The sequence below is a fragment of the Marmota marmota genome, unplaced genomic scaffold (assembly GCF_001458135.2).
Source record: "Marmota marmota marmota unplaced genomic scaffold, marMar, whole genome shotgun sequence".
Lineage (NCBI taxonomy): Eukaryota > Metazoa > Chordata > Mammalia > Rodentia > Sciuridae > Marmota > Marmota marmota.
This window is the reverse complement of record NW_025999977.1, coordinates 5,023,758-5,047,874: the sequence shown is the minus strand read 5'-3', so window position 1 is coordinate 5,047,874 and position 24,117 is coordinate 5,023,758. Positions and strand designations below refer to the sequence as shown.

The 24,117-nt window shown below is 36.3% G+C and overlaps 1 protein-coding gene across 2 annotated transcripts; it reads right to left on the bottom strand.

Annotated features, from left to right (window-relative positions):
- Positions 1–1,622: 1,622 nt before the first annotated feature.
- Positions 1,623–24,047, bottom strand: Dnaaf10 (dynein axonemal assembly factor 10). 2 transcript variants are annotated; one of them, XM_015479583.2, is made up of 8 exons: positions 23,632–24,047; positions 16,998–17,098; positions 14,576–14,706; positions 11,740–11,841; positions 8,502–8,617; positions 7,680–7,814; positions 5,416–5,513; positions 1,623–2,723 (listed from the first exon to the last, which is right to left on the bottom strand). In XM_015479583.2, the coding sequence occupies exons 1-8, from the start codon at positions 23,812–23,814 to the stop codon at positions 2,516–2,518; spliced, it is 1,074 nt and encodes a 357-aa protein (XP_015335069.1). In that variant the 5' UTR covers positions 23,815–24,047; the 3' UTR covers positions 1,623–2,515. The 2 variants fall into 2 exon arrangements, with proteins under 2 accessions (XP_015335069.1, XP_015335070.1); XM_015479584.2 differs by lacking the exon at positions 23,632–24,047 and adding an exon at positions 18,486–19,526.
- Positions 24,048–24,117: the final 70 nt, after the last annotated feature.

The following is a 24,117-nucleotide window of genomic DNA, read 5'->3' as shown; positions in this document are numbered from 1 at the left end:
AAGGGTACAGAGAGGTGGGTGGGATGCATTCTAAGTAACGTATTTCAACAAGCACATCCCCTCACATGTATGTGTCCATGAAATTGGATGTATCATATAATCACTGCCAGATTGTATTTTCCAAAAATAGCCACACTATTTCAAGTCTTACATGTTCTTCCAGAACCTAGCCAAGCCTCCATCAAGGAGTGAAATTTATGTCTCCTCACCTTGAACTCTGGGAAGGGGGTTGTGATGGCCTCAACTAATGGAGTGTTGTGAAAGTGATGCTAAGTGAATTATGAAGCCAGGCCATGAAAACACAATGTGGCTTCTGACTATTCTCTTGGAATGCTCACTCACATTTGGAATCTGGGCACCATGCTCTAAGGAAGTCCTTGTCACATGGTGAGTCACCAGAATCTCAGGTCTGGCTGAGGTACCAGCTATCACCTAGTACCTGTACCTGCATCATGGAAGTGACAGCTTGAAAGCAGATCCACCAGTACTAGGTCAAACTGCCTGCCTGATACTGCATGGAGCACAGATGAGCCTCCCCTACCAGGCCTAAATCACAGACACCTTAGCAAAATAAATGATTGTTACTGTTAAAAGATAAAATATTTTTCACTGGTTTGTTAGGCAGCAATAGACAACTAAAGTTAATAAGGTCAGCCAGGCAGAAGCCATGACAAGTGAAATTGCTTGCATCCATACAACAAACCTGGTAGAATATCAATTAATTGAAAGAAGACCCTGAAGACAATAGTGTATCAATAGAAATGGTACATTACCAACACTTAATGTACAGAGGACAACATTATAAGGAAAAACACGATTACTAATGACTCTGAATTCAAAGTGATTTAGAAGAAGAAAAGAACCAAGATAAAAAAAAATTTGAGTGATAAAGAAGGATGAGACTCTGAATTTGGAAAAATGTGAGGAATGCCCTACCAAATTAATTTTGCATATATTTTTTTTTCTTGCAAGGATGTGCAACAGTGATATAATAATGAAAAATTACAATAAAAAATTCTATTTAAAAGAATACTCAGAAGCTGGACAGCGTAGCTCAGTGGAACAGCATGCATTTAGCATGTGTGAGGCTGTGGATTTGATCCCAGCCCTCCACACCCCTCAAAAAATTCAATTAATATAAGATAATCACTAATAAGAAAAGCACTGTTATCATAGTTTCATTGGCAACACTGTTTTGCTCAGTGGTATAGGACAGTTCTATTGGGAGGGAAAAAAAAACATGGCAGAAAATGACTTTTTTTAAGTTCAATTGATTTTTACTTTTTATAATTATGCCCACAAAGCTGTCCTATAAAACATTTTGGGAACTAAAAGTTAGTTTTCTGAACTTAAGAGTCCAAACAAGCAACTTAATCCTTAAGCCCTGAAATCACATGAATTTTTACATACTGTACATGTTCAGTGGCTCTGTTCTCTTGAAGGGGTCGAGGAGAGGAGGATTAATGAGTGTGTCATCTATCAGTACCTCCCCAGGCTTAGCTAAGGATGTAGAAACAGAAAAGAAACAAGGTGAACCAAGAGGTACTTGTTAAGCACTTATAAAGCACAAATAAGTGATGGTGTTGGCTTTATTACCACTGCTAACAGAATCAAAGCTTCCATAGGCTTCAAAAAAAAGTTTATTTATGAAATATATTTAAAACCTTTAACAAAAAATAAAGCTATAAAATCCCCGGTCTTCTAGATCTCATCATCACTTACCACAGTAAATGACCAAATCTCACTAACTCAACTCCCATATTTTAAGTAAAAAGAGGTCTTTGTAAATCACAGTATTTTCATCTTATGAGTTATACTACTGAAAGCAGTGACATAAATCCAGTTTGACAGTGCCATTTTTGATACATCATAAAATAATATTCTGTACAGAAACAGACACTAAAATCTCTCAAAATGTATCTACAAAGGTTAATTCAGAGTAGTTTTTCTAAGGCAAGCTGTTTTAAACCAGGTGAAATGATTCCTACAACATAAAACACCAAAATGCAACACAAGTCTAAAGATAAAATATGGAACTTAGGGGATACAGAACAAATTTAAAACATATTTAAGTATAAAGAACTATGAATTTTTATTTTTTAAAATATATTTTATGTTATTTATTTAGAGTGTGTGTGTAGGGGGGTCTCACTATGTAGTCCAGGCCGGTCTTAAGCCTGAGGGCTCAAGTGATTCTCCTGCCTCCACCTCCTGAGTAGCTGGGACCACAATTGGGTGCCAGGGTGCTGGGCTCTTGACTTTGATGGCAAAATACAGGGGAGAAGAAAAGAGCTAGTCCTGGAGATGTGGTGCCCCCAGATGCAGCAGCAAGCCAGTGTCCTGTCAGGCCACCAAACATGCCCACAGAGAGGCCAGAAACTGGCTGGAGGTTTATGTCTGGGGCCTTTACTCGTTAGCCAAATCCAGCATTGTTCAATGAGGGTCAGAAGATCTCAGAACATATCCTGAATTCTCTTGAGGCCTTCTGGAAATTTTCAAGTCACAAGTCTTCACATCAAATTGTCTGGAGTTTTGTAACGATCAGGACTCTCACCGTCTGGTCAAATGAACTACAGATGCACAACCCTCTTTTGTCTGGACTCCAGTCCAGACTTGAAATGGGCTGAGTAGACAAGGTGACGTTCTGCAGAAGGCTGACAGAACCTGCGACTCCCATCTCTACTCCCTCGGAATCTTTCTTTGACCGCTGAACGGGGTATTCACTGAAAACAAGATCCAAGAGGGAAGAAAAGACAAATTTCCGCATTCACCATTTTAGTTTTTTACATCAACTCCAATGACTCTACTTTATTTCTTAGTTACTTACTAACACTTCAAGAATCTTTCCAATATTGAGTTGTGAGCAAATAAAGAGAAGTTACTTCAACCTCAACCCTGTTCACAAAAGGTTTCACAAAAAGGGTTATTTCAATTAAAAACTTTTAAATGTCATCTCTGTTCTGCATTTGCTATATTTCTTTTAATATGAAAGTTGTAGGTTATCTAGCATCTTCAGTAAACTGTCTTGGTATATAATCTTTCATTGTAACTGGAATTATCTCTAAATGTGAACTACACATATGGGCAAGCAGAACATGGAAAGGCAAGAGCTGTAAGAACATTTGCAGAACTCCATCTAAACACCTCCAGAATGGAGAACTGACCCCACTTTCTGAGCTCCATCATACAGATCCAAGCCTAAGGATCTTTTGTGTACCATTTCCATGGGAAGGAACTACTGGGGAGAGATTTTAAACCTAAACATCATTGCTTCAAAAAAAAAAAAAAACAATTCCATAAATATACTTCTTTTTTTTTNGCATGCTCTTTTTAGGTCTTTAGGGAATAGACCAAGAAGGGGAATGGCTGGGATCTAGATTTGGGAGTGGTGGGGGAGAAATCCCTTCCACTAAAAAGATGTGTTCTATTGAATACAGGGGGACTCCTCCTCAGAAGGCTTTTTAAAGCCTTTTTGGTACAACGGGACTTTTTATTTGATAAATGCTCAAAAAAAAAGGCCCAGAGCTTAAGAGCACAAAGCACATCAGAAGCAGAGCAGAAATCAAGGAAGAGGCTACAGGTAAAAAAACCTACTATTTTTTTTCTCTCAAACTTTACATGTTATTTTAACTAGAAGATATGAATAAGCAGTTTAAATATACTTTTTTCATATGTCTCTTGGCAAAGGCTGTAGTTATTTACTTGGAAAAAGGTACACAACCACCGCACCCTGCTTGACTCCCAGCAGTTTTTATCAGATCTTTTAAAGATTTGTTCTAACGTGTCCATATTATCTATTAAAATTTTAAACATATATGTGCATATGTGTTTCAAATATTCAAAAAATCAGTATGTTGATGACTATTCATTCAAGAAATAAATTTCAAATAACTAGATGAGTTTCTCTAGGAAACCTTGGTTAAGTGCTCAATAAATATTTACAATTTAATTGCACTGCTATCAAGGCAGATTGGCAAATGGAAATCAAGATAAACATTTTACTTAGGCCAATTTTCTTTGCTGGTACAATACTTGATAGCAAAGCTCCAAACCACTTGAAAATTAGACTAGACACTTGATATGGTAAGAATTAAAGTTCATATTAAGATGAATTTGAAATTCTAACTCCATACAGACCCAACTTTACTGATATAATTAAATCCTTTATAGTAAAAAATTCTAGTTGCAAACATGTCCATGTGTGGATACAAAGAAAACTGGTACTTACTTATTCTTCAGGCGAGCAGCCCAAAGAATTTGGTCTTCATGGCGCTACTGTATAGCTTAACTAAGTGCCTGGCAAAGCCTAATATGGGGTAGCCTGCTTTGGAAGAATCTAGGAAGAACAGTGGGCCAAGGTCCTGGGCAAATTACCAAATGATCTGTCCATCTGACATTCCCCAGAACGCCTAAAACTTTTCTTCTGTCTTTTGCCCACAGAAACCTATTGTTTTAGTCAAAAGCATTGCTCTGGGATTTTTTTTTTTTTTTTTGCCAGTTATATCCCTTAAATACTTTAACAAGCACTTTCCAATTGGAGCCCTGTTCTTCCTTCCAGTTTCTAGAAGGAGCTAATATATATAAAAGGATTTTGTGTGTGAAAGTCTCAGACATTGAAGATGGTGATTTTCTTCTTACATTATTAATCAAACTTCACTTATGGGCTTCTGTTTTTGTTGTTGTTTTTGCTTTTTACTTATTTATTTTTAGAAATGGAGGTCTTGCTGTATAGCCTGGGCTGGTCTTTAACTCCTTGGCTCAAGTGATCCTCCTGCCTTTGCTTCATGAGTAGGTGAGACTACAGGTGCAGGCCACTATATCCCACTTGACTCCTAATTTTTATCAGATCTTTAAATAAGTATCTAATATGGTATCTACTACCTTATGACCCTTGGGATTCTCAAGGGACAGTTCATGGTCACAGCTCTAACTGTAACTCTGCATTTGTCTATGTATGCAGAAAGCAAATTTAGTGACAAAGTTTCTCCTGGAAACCAACCAGGAGCTCTAGGCTCCTGTTTTGGTTTCATCTCAATGATGTCATATGAATTTAGGCAAATGAATTATCAGGATCTAAAAACTACAAAATTTAATTCTATTCCTACCTTATAGAGGTAGTGTTGTATTTGACAAATTCTTGAGTCAGATTTATATATATACATATATAAATACTGTTCCTAATCTGTTTCGTGTATAGAAGGCATAATATGTCAAAAGAAGGCTAACAATTATTAAATGTAAAATAAATACATCATTTAAAAATACTTAGAAAACAACAGTTATGTAACACCTTGAATGTTTAAATCATATCAAAATGAAGTCAAAGGAGGAAAAAGACAAAAAAAGTTCAATCTAATCCTACTTTACACCCACAAGTAACTTAAAAAGGAGCAGTGTGCACTGGTAGAGACTTACTACTTCCAGAGGTGAAGGCTGCCGGCGCCTCCAGCTGTCAGAAAGAGCTCTCTGTTCTGCGGCAGGTGTCGGACCTGCCATACGGTCGATTTATGGGCCTAGACAGGATGAGAGGCACACAACTGGTTTATATACTGCATGGCATCCTAGATGAGACCCTTGTAAACAAAGAATTTTTACGACCATAACTTCAGCTGTTAGAACAGGAACTAAGGTTATTTTCTGGCACATCTCTTTATAAATGGCTATAGAACTTTATAGGAGTCCATCAGAAATTAGGAAAAGCATCAGTTTTCTTTATTGCTCTATGGAAAAAAGTTCTAGTGGATTAAAAAATATATTAAATCAAAAGTTCATTTAGTTTATAGTAACATGCATTATCAGGATACATTTTATATATCTAAAAATCTCTTGTTACATTATTAATCAAACTTCATTTATGGGCTTCTGTTGTTGTTGTTGTTTCCTAGAGGAAAATAGTAGCAACTGATTTTTTAAATAGACTTTCATTTTTGAGAGCAGTTTTAGGTTCCCAGCAAGACTGAGCAGAAAGAGTAAAGTTCCCATTTATAGACTAAATTTTAATTCATAGTTCCAAGAGCCATATCTTCAATTTACTCCCATTTGACTTGTCCAGTCTTCAAAATGAGGACCATGAGGATTTAGACAGTGTTTACTATCTTAAGAAGCCAAGGCCTTTATCAGTCTCATTAAACAAAAAGAAACATGACAACCCAAAGGTTAAGGGTTTGTTGGCACTTCAACAGCAGCCAGTAAATCAGTCCTGGCAATGCTATCTATGTTCCCTGCAGGGGAGCTTGAGCACAGCAAGAAGGGAGGAGGGAAAGAGCAAGGGATGAAAGAATGACTTCAGCTTTACAAGCAGTGGGACTGGCGGGCCCCATCTAAGCTAAACTCATACACCTCACATTGGTGAGGGATCGGACTTGACATTTGTATTTTAGTAGTCTGTGGAGGGCATTACCATTAGCAGATAAAAACACATATCTCAAAATATACACTTTAAGTATATGAAAGTCCCCAAGTGATTAGGTTCAAGCTGTCAAAACTTAATAAAATTTTACTTTATAGCTTAAAGTTCTCTTTTTTCTTTTAGAAGTTGAGGAAAAATACAAAAGAGGGGAAATGCCCTCTTAAAATACACCAGAGTCATTTATTTGACAGATTTAGCAACTATTAGATTAAATAAACATAACAAAAAATTTTTGGAGAGGACACTACTATTTGTAGATAAGGAGAAATGGGTTGCCAGCTGTATATGGACAATTTAGTGAAATGCTGTATGTTGTGGATAGACACTTAGTATGTTCTGAAATGACAAAGGAAAAGCAATATTACAATTTATGGCTCCCTTGTTAAGAACTTAGCTCATTAAGCAGTTACAGTAGTTTATACACAATAATAACTGTAATCACAGATAGACAAAATAGAAACGTTTGAGAAATCCTACAGAATCCACAGTGAAGGAAGAGGAAGCAAGGAGGTGAACTGCTCAGCAACTTGTACATTTTAATCTTATGGAAACCACCAGTCTGTTGATTTCCCTTTCTTTTTATATCAAGGAAACTCAGAGTCATATTTTCAACCCATCTCCTGCAAGTAACAGGACATTTCAGCATGAATTTTATGTATTTTCTTTACTTCAGAGGTTATCTTCTTCTTTTTATCAGTATTTTCTATTTATCTTGCTTTCCTCTTCTATTTTTCCAATGCTATAATACCATGTTTCCCTTTAAGCTACCCCAAATATATGGCAAAGTAAAAAATCAATAAATTAAATAATTTTGAATATTTGCTGTGGTCTAATGACAATCATTGGTGCTTTAAATAATTTCATTTAATATAGTAAACTAGAATATAAAATAAAATGTGATAAAATGACATAATAGATATATACTGATATATTTTGAAAGGCAAGCCATTAGGTATTCATGCAAATATATTTATTAGAAAACACAAGGTTGGGTTTTGTTGATCACATTCCTAGGTTTTTTGTGATTGTTCCTAAACTACAAAAGTATATTCCTATCTGAAGACTTTATTATAATCTAGAAATCTAAAGTTGAGACACTCTAGGAAAGTACTCTTCACATAAAAAAATTTGTCAAGATCCCACAAGAATATAACAAAAATAGCTCTCCCTTCACATAAATACCTGGAGGAACCTTGGTGACTAATTGTATTTATTCGCCTAAAACAAGTTATTATTCCACTTCAGAGAAAGACATTTCCCCCATATTTACCTTTTCTGAGACAGAGGCAAAACCCTTCGTTGGATGCTGTGTTCTCATGTCAAAAACGTGGAACTTTCCTTCTAAAGATGTAGCTACTAATTTATTCATACTTATGTCTTTTCTGTCAAACTCCAAGCTGCATACCTGAAAACAGAGAATACTTTATTGGTAGGTTTGCTATTATTCAAGAGGCTCTTTTAAACTAGGTTAAACAGCTTTACTAATATAACATGATCAAGTAAAAGCATTTAATCATTTCATCTACTGCATGAATACATGAAGTATTTCTATTATTTTAAAAAAATGCTTCTCTGTTAACACAATCAACAAAACCATCTTGGGTTCCCATGATCAGTGACTGCATTTAGAAAATCAAAATGTAACTTTTTACATTATTTAACACAGGTCAGCCCGAGTTACCTTTAGAAAACAGGAAGGAACCATGTTTTCCAGTCAAAGTGCACAACTCAGGAACCAAAATTCCAAGGTAGTTGGGGATGCTGTTATTATTTCAGAATTTCTGATATTAGCAGACAACAGGGCTCTTACTTGCTTATTATAATGTCATACTACATGGCCTACAGATGGGCCCTCTGGGGCTGGTGGACTCCCTGGCATTGTGCATACCATATTTGAGTATGCATGCATTTTCTGAAGAAAGGATACATGATTGGCATTAGATTCTCAAAGGAGTTTGGCCCCAAAAGGTTAAAAATCATTGGCAGAAGAGTTGACTGAGATAGGTTAAGAGAGGTGTTTTCAGAACTTCGCAGTAATTCAAGGTGGACAAAAACATGCAGAGAAACTAAATAGCATCAGAATGTACATTACCCCATTTTTTATGTTTGTCTCCCACCGCAGTGACATATTTCTGAGATCAAACAATTTGATATCCCCATTGTCATAGCCAGCACAAACAACACGTTCCTCTTGATTATAAGCATTACCTAGAAACCAAGATACAACATTTCAGAGAGTCTGGCATGATGGTAGATGTCTGTAATCCCAACTACTTGGGAGACTGAGGCAGAAGGATCATAAGTTCAAGACCAGCCTAGGCAACTTAGTGAGGCCCTGTCTCAAAATAAAAAAGTAAAAAGGACTAGGCACATTGCTCAGTGTTAAAATGCCCCTGGGTTAAATCCCTAGTACAATGGGGGGAAAAATATGTGTGTGTGTGCGCGTTTGTGTATATATATGTGTGTGTGTGTATATATACGTGTGTGTGTGTGTGTATATATATATATATATACACACGCATTTATATATATGTATATATATACATTTATATATATGTATATATACATTTATATATACGTATATATACAATTATATATGTATATATATATTTATATATATGTATATATACATTTATAAAGAAAGAACTAAATATATATATGTTTATATATTTAGTTCTTTATTTATGAATGCTAATTTGGAGGCTGCTAAAAAATATTAAGAAACTACACAAATAACTTATACCAAACCTAATTTTAAAAAATCACACTGGGTGGAATCCCAGTTTATCAATCCTGACAGGCTATCAAGATTATTTATTTGGTATTTAATATTTTTAAAAAGTTGACTCATTGAAATTCTATACTTCAGGGGTACATGAAAGGGTTTATGAAATTCTAAGTTGAAAAAAAATACCCTATACTATATCTGCAAAGTCTAGTAGACCAACTACAGTTCAAACATAGTAGAGTCTGGGAAGACAAATGCAGCTATGCTTCTAATGCTTTCTTCAGCAGTAACTATATGTGAGTGTAAACAGAAACTATTTGAAACTTATATGTTTTGCAAAATGTTGTTCTTGTGTTATTCTGTCTTTGCAAGGAATAAAGCCAAGTAGGCTGTAACATATGTTTAATATTATGGATGATCACACCTGAAATAAGTTCATAATCTAGTTAAATTCACTATGCAAAGATCCAGTTTTATTTTGTTTTCTTCTTTTGGTACCTCTTGGTATGAAAAGAATGACAAGGGAGAGGTAGGCTATCTGGACATTTTATCCCAATGCCTTCATTCTGTACTGCCTCCAACTTCCTCCTCAAGAATTGCAGCCCTGCATTTCCCTCTAGATGATACACCAGCATCTTAACTCATAATGTCCCAACCAGACCTCACCATTTCCCTTATAAACCATGCCACCCCTTCTGGAACTTTCCATAATCAGTCTCAAAATTTAGTCATTTTGGACATAATTCCTTTTCTTGTTGCTCTTATCCAAAAGATTGTCAGATTCTATTTGTTCTACCACAATATTATCTTCTGAATCATTCCCTCTGCTCCATTCTCACTGCTCCTAACCTCTCTTTCCTGGAATACTGCACTCATATCCCCAGCACCACTCATCTCTACCATCAGACATCACCAGTTAATATTTTTAAAGCTCAGACCACATCTCATCCATGTAAAAACCTTCAAATGCCTACCTCCAGACTATCAAACGCCTCTGGCCAAATCAGAGACACCTGGAAAGCTACGACCACCACTGTTCCCTCAAGGTACTTTCTTGGGCACTATCCAGTTATTCCCCATGCTTGAAATTTCCTCCCAATTTCAGTGGTTAAATCCTGTAAATCTTTAGTCTGAGCTCAAAATGCTCTTCCTCCCCAAGAGTCTCTCCCTCTGGATTCCTTCGACATTTACCTATCCCTCTCGGGATCTTTTATTACTGCTCTCTTGTACTGCATTTAGTGAGGATGTCATGTCCTCTTCACTGAACTGTAAGCTTTTTATTTTTTTTCTTCCTGGTACTAGGAATTAATCTAGGGATGCTCTAATTCTGAGCTCTTCCCCCAGCCCCCTTTTACCAAAAAAAAAAAAAAAAAAAATTATTTTGAGACATGGTCTCACCAAGTTGCAAGGCTGCCCTCAAACTTGGGTTCCTACTGCCTCAGTCTCTTCAGTTTCTTGAAGCTAAAATATGTGCCTGTTCCACCCCTGCATGCCCCCAGTGCTTTGCACATACTTGTCATTCACACACACACAAAAATTCTCAAGGCAGGCATGATGCTGTACGCCTGTGGTCCTAGTTACTGGGGAGGCTGAGGCAGGTTAAAATCTAATGTCCTTTTATGTCCACATTGTACTTATGTCCCTAAGATCAACAATGAAAAGGCTTTCATGGATCCAAAGACAATAACATAGCAATTCAAAAATAATCATTCTAAATGCTGATCCTGAAATTTCCCTAAGTATAAATATCTTAAGTTTCTATTATTCTCACAGTTATTCTCATACAAGAATCTTTTAGAAGTTGGAAATCTAAAATTTTTCTAACTAAATAAGTCTAATTAAAAAAATTAAAAATTGAAGTGTTCATATATACTGTCAAATCCTATTTTTTATCCCTGTTATCTCTATAGGATTAAACTAAGTAAAAGCAGGAATAAAATAGAGGATCAAAACAAAAATTGTCACATGTCCTTTTCGGTGTTCAGTAAGAAATAAAAAACCAAGCCCCAATTCATCCTACAAAGCCAATATTACTATATCAATAATAAATAAATGAACAGTTATTGAATTTTAAGAAATAATTTTGTAATGGCACGTATTTTCTAGAAAATAAATACTCCGCATAAGATGTAAGATTTGTTAGGTTATCATTTGCATTTGAGTTTCCGCTTAGGCCCATTAATGGTAGTGGTTTTTAAATTAGGTTAATATCATCTAACTACAGAAGCACATAATAATAATGGAAAATTCTTTGAACATTTAATAATCTGAACACAATTCTAAGCACTTTACATGTATTAACTCACTGAACTCCAATCTTACTAATTTGCATAAATTAGTAGCTTTTCCTATTAGTTTCACTTTGTAAAGGAAACAACCATGGAACAGAGTAATTTGGTAGCTTGCCCCCAAGCCACACAATAAGTAGCAGAATGAAGATTCAAATCCTGGCCCTGGAGTCTGACATTAATCACTATATTTTCCTCAATAAACCATCAGAATAACCCACAAAACAGACTACTAAGGGGCTACTGGGAATTTTCTGAAGCACTGGGCTTTTTTCCTTCTGGACTTCAAATGTGAGAGTTCTTCAACGATTTACCAAACGCCACAGTCCAACAGTCTCTCTTGTTTTCTCCCTGCACAGGCTCCATATTTGCAACAGGATCATCTTTCTGCCTTGGGTCCCATACCTTCACAGTTCCTGTCATGAATGAAAATCAGTTGGCAACATTAAATAGTGAACGATCACATTTTCTTTCTGTATTCTCTTGTAATGGCTTCCTGGGTACATGGCAATATTATAGTTATTAAAATATCTGAAAAATATTCACTTTTAAAAAATTCTAATTGGTTAAGTTCTATTTGATGAGAAAAAATAACACATGTTACCGTCTGACATGATTTCCAAATTAATGAATACACAGAAAACCCAACAACTGTTCCTAAGTGATCTACAAGTTATGACTGATAACACAAACACAAATGTTATGTAATTCAAACCAAGCCTTATTTTGTTTGGGCTTAAAACTGATGTATTATTTATTCAGAATAATACCAGTGTGGTTTTCATTTTTATTTTCCCTTACTATCCTTTGACATTTTTTTATACAGAAGAATAAGCGCTAATTTTTTACATCCAAGGTTTTTTATATGTGTTTAGGCTACTATTTCATATACAATTAAGTTTAATTTCCCTGGAGCAATAGTGAAGAGGGAACTATAAAGTAAAATTAACAAATATTTCTTCTCAATTTAATTTCAACTTCCTCCTGTTAATTCATATTAGAGGAAGTACTACCAGTGTCACTGCTTATAAGAAATGCAAATGCATGAAATAAAATGCCCCCAAAGGCAAGTATTGGGGGAGAAGAAGAAAAGGGCAAAAAATCCTTCAAAGGAATAATAAACTCAGAAAGGGGGAAGATAGCCTACTGGATTTATCTTCAGGGATAAAATTGGTCATTAAAAGCCTCCTATAAGGAGGAAAAAAATTCCCATAAATATCACAAGAGATTATCATCTTACTCTACAGGGTTTATACAAATTAGTAAGATTTATAGTAAATTTGCAATAGTTAAATTAGCAAAGAACATAACAAAAATTCTTAAACTAGTAAATAAATGTAGAAAAGCACTTATACAAGTTGGAATGAAGTGCCATTTTCATCTATAAAGTGAGGGGGAAAACAAAAAGAAAATCAATGCCTGTAGGATAAAATAAAAATCTACCTTACTCACTATAGCTGACAATGTAAACAGGTATTTTGGTAAGTTTGACATCAAATTTTAAGAATCATAAAATATGTTTAATCCAAAAGAGTCACATACATACAAATAAGCATTTCTTATTATTTTTATGTCACTCTCTTAAAACAATAAACAAAACACTTAAAGCACACTGAATGCTTTTTAACAGCAGCATGGTTAAGTACACTATGGTAAATCCAAACAGAGGAATATTACATAGTCATTAAAATAATAATATGGAAAGAGCAACATTTGCATATGACAAACATTAAATGAACAAAGTAAGACACATAATAGCATTCATGCTTATAACTATGCAAATTATATATTGTGGGAGACCAACCTTGCATGTGACTGGGTCACACTCCCTGGCTGGGTGCTGAGGTGCTCAGTCACAGAAATGTGGCAGAGCTTTCCCCACCCTTCTTGGGTTCAAGGGTTGGTGTCCCGTCCATGGGTGTTTATTGCTACAGCCCCATGGGTGGAGCTAGGCTCACCTGTTCCTTTGTAATATAACCTCTTGCCCTGTTTAGGATAGAATTTTCCATGGAAGTGCCTTGTGTGTGTCCCCTTCTCTTACTGTGCCCTTGGGTGTATCCTACCCAGGTGTCAGTCAACCTGCTGACAGTGGACATCATGAAGATAGACTCAGCCCCCTGAAACCTGACCCCTTGCCTCATTTGAATAGCTTCTCCTCAATAAAAGGGGTCAGCGCGTGCTCTTGCTCTCTCTCTTCCTGCGGACCCTTAAGGTCAGAGAAGCCGTCACAGCGACCCCAAAGAAAAAGGTATTTGTGTCTCTTGTGTGGTTATTTCGTGCAGCCCAGTCAGCCCAGTTCAACTGGAGTGACCCCTGAGCCTTTTAGTCGCAAGAACTGAAACCTGGCAATATATAAAACTGGAAAGGAAAAGAAAAATCTAATAGTGGTAGTAATGTGATAGACTGTTATTTTTCCTTCTGTTCCATGTTGGCTTTTATGATTAGAAAAAAAAATTGGTTTCTAATACACAGCTGCCCTCACATAACTAACAGAAAAATCACATTTTACTTTTCTTTTAAAACAATTTCGTCAGTTTTGAGCAGCCATTTAAAAACTTGCCAAACCAACTAGGCTACCAATCTCTCCTGGAGCCCTTGTGAAAGCAACAAAAACTGCAGATTCCATGAGACTGGTTCAGAACAAGTTTGAACACCAAGAGATCTGTCCCCTGTCAGCATTGTAGGATTCACAAGCTGCACAGGTGCCCTTGAAGCTCTCCCCAGTGATCAGTGGATGGACTGCAGAACTTCAGTTTTCCAGCAGCCGTCAATATGACAATTTTCACAAGTACTGATTCTGCTTTTAAAAAAAAGAAAATGAAAAGCTGCCACCCACATTATATCGTCAGCTGCCTCAAAAACCTGTAAAGACATTTTAAATCCTTCAAGGTTCAGAGGAAACTATCATTGTTAGTAGTTGAATTATTCAACACTAAAATAGTAAGTGCTATGCCTCTATCTTAAAATACCAGAAGTCTGAAACAACTAGGGATATGCAGTCAAACTTGCTTATTAAAAATGTGGAAGCAAAACTGTTAGATTTAGAGGATCAAGGTGACCAAAGGGGATTTCTAGGTAGAGATAATATACTATTGCACAGAGATCTCCATTTAAAAAATTTTTTTAAATTCATAGAATACATTGACTCACCATCTCGGCTTCCGGTCACAATTTCGGGTGCTCCTTCCCCAATTCCTAGACCACCTATACCGTCTATAGTATTTATAATTTCCTTATGACCTTTTACAGAATACACTGGTATCTCTGGAGCTTCCAAATTCCTAAACAGAAAACATAGCTTTTTACTTAGATCACATGTCCCAAACATTAAGTCCTCTACTAAATTATAAAATGAACACCATACTTAAATTTTTGTTTTAAAAACAAGGATTTTGCAGTATATTCAAATTCTAAATTTTCTCTCCACTTCAGGTTCTTTCAAGCCCCCAATGAGAAATGTCATTGTTCAACCTGGAATTTGAATTCTTGAATCTTCTCTACTTAGTGTTCTTCAAAGATGACCTATTTAGGTCTTCTACAAATGAATTATCAAGTGTGCTTGTTAATAAATGCAGATTCATGGGCTCATCCCTAATTATCATTAATCAGGATCTCTGGGACTGGATCCCAATCTTCTAGTTGGTATACTGCAGTCTGATAACCACTGCTTTAAATCTAGAGTAAATTCAAAGTGATTTAAATGCTTCCAAAATAAGTCTTGGCAGTTTGATCTTGAGACCCTTTCAAAGGATAAATTAAGAGTAGTGTTCACTTTGTGTATGTTCCTCACTTTATAATGTATTCTCACTGAATGCCATACTTATTTTCATCCAGTGACATAGTGTTTAATGGTTCCTTATGCCTGTCACAATAAATATATCCCACCTGGCTGCAGTTCATCTATTCATGGTTAGTGCATAAAAAGGCATCCAGATACCACCTACCACGTGTGCTTATATCTATACTAGCTGGCTGGGCCATGATTGGCTGGCCAAGATTATGCTCACACAGACCTTTATTGCCTCCCTCCATTTCCCTCTTTGTTTTGCTTTTCTATGGTAGCTTCTTTCCACAATTTTCTTAGTAAGTCGGTTTTCAAAAACTTATATTTTTTTAAAAAGGTAAGTGACTATTTATGAAAAGTAATTTCAATTTATTATTAGATTAAGACAAGTAAAATCTCACTAAAAAATTTTGAGCTAGTTAGATGTTGTTTAACTTTTATACCATCATTATGAAAAAATCAAGAAACTAAACAGGATTGTACTTCCACTTAAAAGAACAGTTTTACAATTTTTACAGACTTTAAAATGTGACTTATTTTAAACATGAAATTAAAAGACATCAATGAAAATAAGTTGGTAATATTTGTACTCTGTTAGGGAGATATTTAACCATTATGTTACATATTCTTGTATAGAAATATATTTATTTAAAAAACCAGTCTTCTTTTCCAATTTCTTTGAAAGTACATGATACAGTATGTAAAAAATGAAAAATAAATACTAATTACTAAGCAGTTAAAGCAAGGAGAAATTAGTTTCATTCTGTTTTATGTTATGATTTTAAGATAAAGTAGCACATTCTAAGTGAGAATAAACAAAGGACATATTAGAAAACAGAATGAAGGGCTGGGCACAGAAACACATGCCTGTAATCCCAGCCACTCAGAACGTAGAGGCAGGAGGATTGCAAGTTCCAGGCCAGCCTGTGCAACTTGGTAAGACCATGTCTCAAAAAATTAAAAGGGCTAGGGGTATACCTCAGTGGTACAGCGTCCCTGGGTTTAATCCCCAGTACCACAAAAAAGAAAAACAAACATGATGTGAGAAATATAGATTTTCCTAGAGCATTATTTTACAGTTTAAATAATCAAAATAACAGATTTTCCTGAAAAGTAATTAAAGAGGAATTTCAATTCATTTAACTATAAATATGAAAAAACAGCTCTAGGGAAGACATGAAAATTAAAGGCATTTGACAACAATTGTGATTATGCTTGTTCAAAACAGATTTATCTTGAGTTGTTCAACAGATGTGTTCCTAAAAAGTTGTGCTTGGTGTTAAAGCATTAAAAAAAAAAAAAAAAAAAGGGCAAACTTTATGCCTAGCATGTATGAGACCCAGGGTTCAATATCCAGCACCACACACACACACACAAAAAGCAAACTTTAAATGATTAAAAATTAAACAAAAACTCAGGGCATCATTCTGCAATGCCAAATCTTTTGCTGAAATATAAACAAGATCTAGTTTTTCAATGTTATATATGTGTAATTCTTGTTTACTGTATCCTAAGCAGGAATAGAGCATAAAATGCTAGCAACAAGCAGCATATGAAAAAATAAATATTGAAAATATTATTTAAAATATCTAAATGAAAATAGGTTAGAATTTTAAGTGGATTTTCCATGTGAAGCTTAGAAATATATATAAAATAGAATTTCCATACTTTCATAATTAAAATTGAACAAGGAAAGGGACATTTTACAATTAAAATTCTTTCTGAGAAAGAGTAGTAAGACAATCAAGAAAGTGCTTATCTGTCTGAATACTGATTAAATAATCTTACCATATATGAAGGTTTCCATCAAAATCTCCAGTAGCTAAATATCTCTGCTGTAAAGATGTTGCACCAAATGTTCCACATTTAATGGGTTTGGCCTTTTCAATCTTGATAGCAGCAGGGAAGAGAGGAAACATTATTTATGTAAGCAGTTATTTATAATCCACAACATTACAGCTCTATTATGGGGTTTAAATAAGACACATAATATAAAGGCAATTAAAACATTTTCTGATTAAAAATTATCATGTTCTTTCTTTAGTCATTTTCTCTAATTTAAAAGTATATAACTGTCAAAGAGTTTTAATTTGCTTTTCTTATCTCTCTAATGAGACATTCAAATGCTGACAACTCTGCCATCTCCACTGGTTTGCAAATATGAGTGTCAGCATTTAATGTGATAGAGCCTCAGCAGAAATGAGACCATAATGGAGATACTATTCTTTCCAGATGGCTGCAGGAACAAAGATATCTTATAGTTTTCTTATAAACTGAAGATGCTTTGTCCCACTTGCTCTGGAAACTTTTTTGGGGGGTGGGCAGGTACAAAGGATTGAACTCATAGGCACTCGGCCACTGAGCCATATTTCCAGCCCTATTTTGTACTTTATTTAGAGACGGTCTCACTGAGTGGCTTAGCACCTCGCTTTTGCTGAGGCTGCCTTTGAACTTGTGATCTTCCTGCCTCAGCCTCCCAAGCTGCTGGGATTACAGGTATGAGCCACCAAGCCTGGTTTGGAAACGGTTTAATGCAAAGAAATTTGTACACCAGTATGTACCAAGACACTACTGTGAGTATGGATTAGTTAATCTTTTGAGAGTTCTTTCAGTTAAAAGGCTACTGTGTTGCATATAATCACATTAGTAAAACTGCTTTTCCTGCTGCTTTGGCCCCTAGAAACTCTGGAATCTGGAATTCGATGAGGCTACTACTGATGCCTGCTCCACACCACACTCTTGTCCTATAATAACAACTCCTATTTATTGACAGCCTCAACAAGACACAACTATTCACTTATTCAGTCTCTTGTAATCTTTCCAATTGAAAATTCTTAAGGTTTACAAAGACAACACATTCTCTACAGAATTTAAACAAAACAAAAATGGAGGAGAAAGATGAGTCCTTTTCACATTTTTCAAAAATAATCCTCTTCATTAGAGACCATTTTCTGCATATTTAGGTTTATTTCCTATGCTGAGACAGAACAGACTACTCCGATATTTCACGATGTCCCCAAGAGTGCCACAAAGTGCAGATTCTACCAGTTAGGCACACATCTGACAATTGATACCTTCCAAAGAAAAAACTGAGGACCAGTCTATTACATAACAGGCATTATGTAGACTAGATATTTTCACCGTTGTCACTGAACAGATTCTAAAAGTAAGAAAAGAAGTAAAATGTGTCTAAGTTTAAGAGGCACAGGCTGACGGAGTGGCTTCCAAGTCCTAGGAGATACCTAATATACAAAGTGCTTTGAAATCTGCCCTCACCTGTCTGTGACTGTGTCCTGCTTCTCCCTTTCTCTCTACTACATTCCAGCCACACCAGTCAGTCTTCTCTTTGTTCTTCAGACACATCAAAGTTATTTCCATGGAAGGTCGTCTGCATTTACTGTTTCTACTGTTTGTGCTGCTCTGTTCCCAGATCATCATGCTTCCCTCCTTGTTCTATTCAGATTTCAGTTCAAATGCAACATCCTCAGAGACCTTCCCTGCCCCTCCAATCTTAAGTGGAAACCTCAGATCACCCTCTCTCTCTCTCTCTCGTCTTTTTTAATATATACCTTTATTTTATTTACTTTTATGTGGTGCTGAGGATCGAACCCAGGGCCTTGCGCGTGCTACATGAGTGCTCTACCACTGAGCCACAACCCCAGCCCTCTACTTAATCTTTATTGTACTTATTCACCGAATTATCTATATCCTTCCTTTCTAGAATGGGAGTCCCATGAGAACAGGACCTTCTCTCATGTGTTGAACACCTAGTGGGTGCTAACCCTTGTTGAATGAAGGTATACATGAACATCTACAAGTCCCTCAGCTCTAGTGCTGGGGAGTGAGAAACCAGTGATGGAACTTTTTTCCTTCTCTTTTGTCCCAGCAGGTTTTCATGTGCCACAGCTCTGAAGCTGTTTCTGGTAATCATTTATGTGCAATCATGAAAATAGCATGCATATATTGAACACCTATATATAAGGTACTGTTCTAAATGTTCTTCCAAAAGAGACCACCCTTTGTCTTAGTAACACCTACAACACTGCAAACTAAGTATTGGGAACACCACTTTCAAGAAAAGGAAACAGCTTCAGCAAACTGAGTGACTCGCTTTAAGTCCCAATAGCCAGGTAGTCTCCAAGTTCTTTATATTAAAGGAGGCTGCTTATGACAGGTCTATATGTGAGGTCATTAAATGACAATTTTATTATTATATAATCCCCATTCTGTAAACAAGAGTCATATCCCAAATACCAAATAAATGAGCCAGTCCTAAAATGAATTAGTGAGCTAAATGGCACAGGTATGAATTAAACCTACATTCATATTTCTCTGTATTTTATCCTTATTTGTGTCTTTGGGGGGTGGGGTGGGGAGGGAATGAGATTTAATCCATCTGTGCTTTACCACTGAGCCATATCCCCAGTCCTTTTTATATATTTTAAAAAATTTGAGACAGGGTCTTACTAAGTTTCTAAGGCTGGCCTTGAACTTGTGATCCTCCTGCCTCAGCCTTCTGAGTCACTGAGGTATATACCACCATACCTTGCTCTCATTCATACCTTTACAGGATCAATATATGGTATTATGCTCCCATGTGTTCTTTTCTGTCTTTTTGTATCAAAGAAGCACAGTTGTATAGGTACTAATGATCTGTTGGGCAAGAATCAAATTAAACTCAAAATATATTAAAAGCAAATAAAAATATATTAACACCTTGTCATCTGCATGCAGTGAGGTCTGCATTTTGCACAGAAGGGCTGAGCTTGTGAGAAAACAGACTCATAAAAACAGGCACCTGTTTCTCTTTCCTCAAATATTCATGGAGATCATAATAGCAACTAAACTGAGATGACACTATGGAAACTTATTTTTTATATTTCACAAAAGGTCTCCCTCTCTAATTGTCAAGTATTTTACTTATGAAAAAGAAAATATGCACAGAATTTGTTAATGACCTAAAATTTTTTCTTTCCAGAAAACTGACTGGTTAAAATTAAATGGAGATCTATTTGGCTGAAGATTCTTTCACACACACACACACACACACACACACACACCCAGTAATATAAATGATTTTTGCTATTTGATACTGAAAAGACAATCAGTGATGGTTTACCTGACTTAGCTTTTGGTATTCTTTGCTACAATGATATGTTAACATGATTACAGAAGCCCATGATCGATAATTCCCATGCAAGCTATTTTTGTTCTGTCTGTGGGTGGGTCTAGTACAGCTTGTCAGTATTTCCTCCTCCACATCCTGGAACTACTTAATTAACATTAAAAGGTTAGTCAAATGCTAACAAGCAATGAATTCAGTTGCATGGGGGCTAAAAAAGCAGAACTTTATTAGGTTACTACTAATTTTTATAGTATAAACATCCACAAGCATGATTCCATTTTTTGGGGCCATCCCTGTCCTTATGGTACTTCTGTGCCAGTTAGAAAAAAAGTGGCACTTTATAAACTGATGAAGTCTCACACAGGGAAGACTTGCTGAAGGGAAAAGAGATGAAAACACCGGCTACTCATACTTGATGTTGTACAATAAACTTTTCAACTGTACTTGGAGGTCCTGTACTCTGTTCCCTACCAGTCCTTTGAGTAATGAGACAAGGGTGACATCAACAAATACTGACTTGCTTCCTTTGCATCTTATCTTAGGTGCATAGACTTTGGAGCATGTCTTCAAAAGCTCCAACATGATAAATAAAGTATGTTTCCTAATATTTTAATAAATTATCCATCTGACCCAATGTTTCTCAACTCCAGTAATCATTAGAATCACCTGGCACAAAAAAAAAAACAACGTTGAGACTTTAGTTTAGACTAGATGCAACAAACTACCACTGCATCAAGAATTTTTATGGGTGGGACCAAGACATCAACATTTTAAAACATCATAAACAATAACAGCAACAAAACAAACTCAGATGATTCTGATGCACAGTAAGAGGTGTGAATCAAAGAAGCTGTTCTCTTTTCACTATAGCTAAATATAACTGAAGTTCTTAAATGCATTTTTTTATTTTTTGCTTTATCCTCTTTTTAGGCAGTAGGCTTTTTATGAGAAGAGACTCATCTCCCAAGTACCTTTGGCCCTTTTTTAGCACAGAATCTTGAAACAGAAAGTTCTCAGTAATTGATAGTAGAAAAAAAGAAGATCTAAGGATTAAGTTGAAAATTTTAAAAGTGGTTATACCCAACATTGAGATTATGGGTGATACTTTCTTCTTTTTCCTATCTGTATTTTCTAAGTGTTCTATTATGAACAGATACTACTTTAGTTAAAAAAATGTGATTTGCTAGAATTATCTAGAAACTTTAAGAGATAAGGAATGCTATTTCACTTGCTGAAATAATTGTATAACTGAAATATGTACAAATCATAATTCTTATTAATAAAAAGGTCACAAGTCTACAGATGCTTTCTGGTTGAACTCCAATTAGCACTTGTTCCTAATACTTCATTTTTAGGTTTCTGGTATTTCAATGTTTCCCATTTGTTCAAGTCCCTGACCCCAACTTGACTAATAAACACTAAATCAATACTGAAAATTCCCAACTTATATCCTATTTATAGACATACATTCACTCATCCTTTTAATAAATTGTTTATAGAGCAGCTGCTTCTTACAAACCATACTAAAACACACACACACACACACACACACTGTCTACTCTCCAGGAGCTTACAATCTAGTTAGACAGAAATGGCTCAGAACATATATTTCTGCACAGATGATAAGTACTATAGGAATGCAATGTAAAGAAAAGTTACTTTGGGTGCAGATCAGGAAGGTTTTCACACATCAGATCATCTAAAGTGGGCACTGGAACAGCAACAGGTGGCCAGGCATGGTGGTACACTAATACAGCAACTCAGGAGGCTGAGACAGGAGGATCACAAGTTCAAGGTCAGCCTCAGCAACTTAGGCAGACCCAACAACTTAATGAGACCCTGTCTCAAAACAAAAATGTAAAAAGGACCAGGGATGTGACTCAGTGGTAAAGTGTCCCTGGGTTCAATCTCCAGTACAACAAACAAACAAACAAACAAAAACAAAACTGGAAGCTAAGTGATGAAGAACATAAGGAAAGGTGGAAAAAAACAAGCCATGTTTGGAATCTCTGAGTAGAATTCCTGGCTAGAGAACAAACTAAACAAGAAAACAGGCACTCGGGAAAGTTTAGAGTAGGTAGCACCTCAAATACCTTCTTATCTAAGTTGGTCTATCCAAATGGTATTCATCTGTCTCCTTCAAGTTGGTTCTCTCCCTAGCTTTTGATTCCTAGAGTTTCTCAACTTTCCCTGCCCTGGAAGTCTATTAAAACTCTATGCATGCACCTGGTTAAGGCTGATAATTTTTTGTCAGGGAACCAAATCGAGACATTTTAAAAATTGTAAACAGCTATAAGATACTAATTATTAGTCTGGCATGGTATTGTGTGTTTGTAGTTAAAGCTACCCAAGATGTGGAAAGGATCCCAAATTCAAAACCAGTCTGGGCAATATAGCAAGACCCTGTTTCCAAAAAAATTTTTTTTCAAATGCTAGTGTCATAATTCTCTAATTCTTTCATTATTAATCTTTACAAAACTTGTAACCCTGCAATAATGTCCTATTTTTCTTTCTTTAAAAAGAGATACATTTTTAAATGTTCTACAGATCTTTCAACTGGTTGCTACTTACTGTTCTTATTTCTTAAGGATATAAACCATCTTCCATCACTGAGCTTCCACACATGCTGTTTCCTCTGGAAACGTCATTCTCTACTCTAGTTAGCATCTATTCAGTCCAAATCTGTTTTTATTCTCACAGAACCGTGTTTGTTTGCGTTAGAGAACTCGGTTTGATTTATGCATTTTGGTTCGCTTTAAACTGATTATCCCTCCCCCCTAGAAAATAAACACCCTGGGAGAGGCAACGTTGCCATTCACATTCCTGGGCATACCAGGCACTCGGTTGACACTAGTTGAAAGAATAAGTGTTAGGTTTCTCTTTCAACTACACTGCAGGTATGCTGGTGCCTGCTTTGGCTCTTCTTGCATGAACAGTCATTTCTTACATGTGCTTACTAAATACTCTTCTACAAACAATTGCAAAATGCCTAAAAAGTCCTGAATTACTTGCGAAATCTTAACGTCACTTGGGTTGGCGGGAAGGGGTTGGCAGGGCACGTGGGTAATAGCCCGCGGATGAGAATTCAGGACTTGAAAGACATGCTTTAAATCCGAAGCATTTCTCAATCTGCAATCAGCTTCTTTCGTCCCGCGCAACTCAAGATATGCTTTTGGGGGACGCTGGACGAAGACTGTGACAAAGAGGAATGTATTCGCCAGGAATGACCCCAGGAGATGCACTCGCCCTCAAAGGCAGTCCATAGCCTGGAATTAGGTCATCTCGACCGGCACCCACCTCCCGAAGCAGCTTCAAGTCGCCGTGTTGGATCTCGTACAGCTGAATGACGCCAGTGCCCCGAGCGAAATTGCCCATAGTCACAAATTTGGCGCTACAAGGCACCCACTTACAGTCAAACACCGTGTAGTTGAGGCCTTTCTGGATGTGGGCAATGATCTGAGGCTTCTCGAAAGCCGACATGGTTGAGCTGATTTCACTTCTAACAACAGCCACACCCAGACAGACAAAAAACTAACCTGGAAACCAGGCTCCAAACATTAAAGACAGTTTGTCCTTCCCGCTAGCCGTACTTGGTCTCCAGAAGCCCTAACAAGTTGGACATAGTTATCTCCAAAAAGGACAGATGTTTTACTGAGATCGCACGAGACGTTTCTGCACAAACACAACAAATGATTTATCGCTTTTACCAACCATCCTCACACATACACATGTTAGAGATTATTAAGTGGCTTGGCTGTGAGTTGAAAGGCTAAAAGGCAACCC

Bases quoted from the DNA above. Each gene is read 5' to 3' on its own strand.
- Dnaaf10 (XM_015479583.2), bottom strand. From the start codon at position 23,814: ATGTCGGCTTTCGAGAAGCCTCAGATCATTGCCCACATCCAGAAAGGC. The intron at 5,514-7,679 runs GTAAATATGGGG...CATCCTGTCTAG, and splicing joins TTGCCTCTGTCTCAGAAAAG to GCCCATAAATCGACCGTATG. The intron at 2,724-5,415 runs GTAAGTCTCTAC...TCTTGTTTTCAG, and splicing joins AGCCTTCACCTCTGGAAGTA to TGAATACCCCGTTCAGCGGT.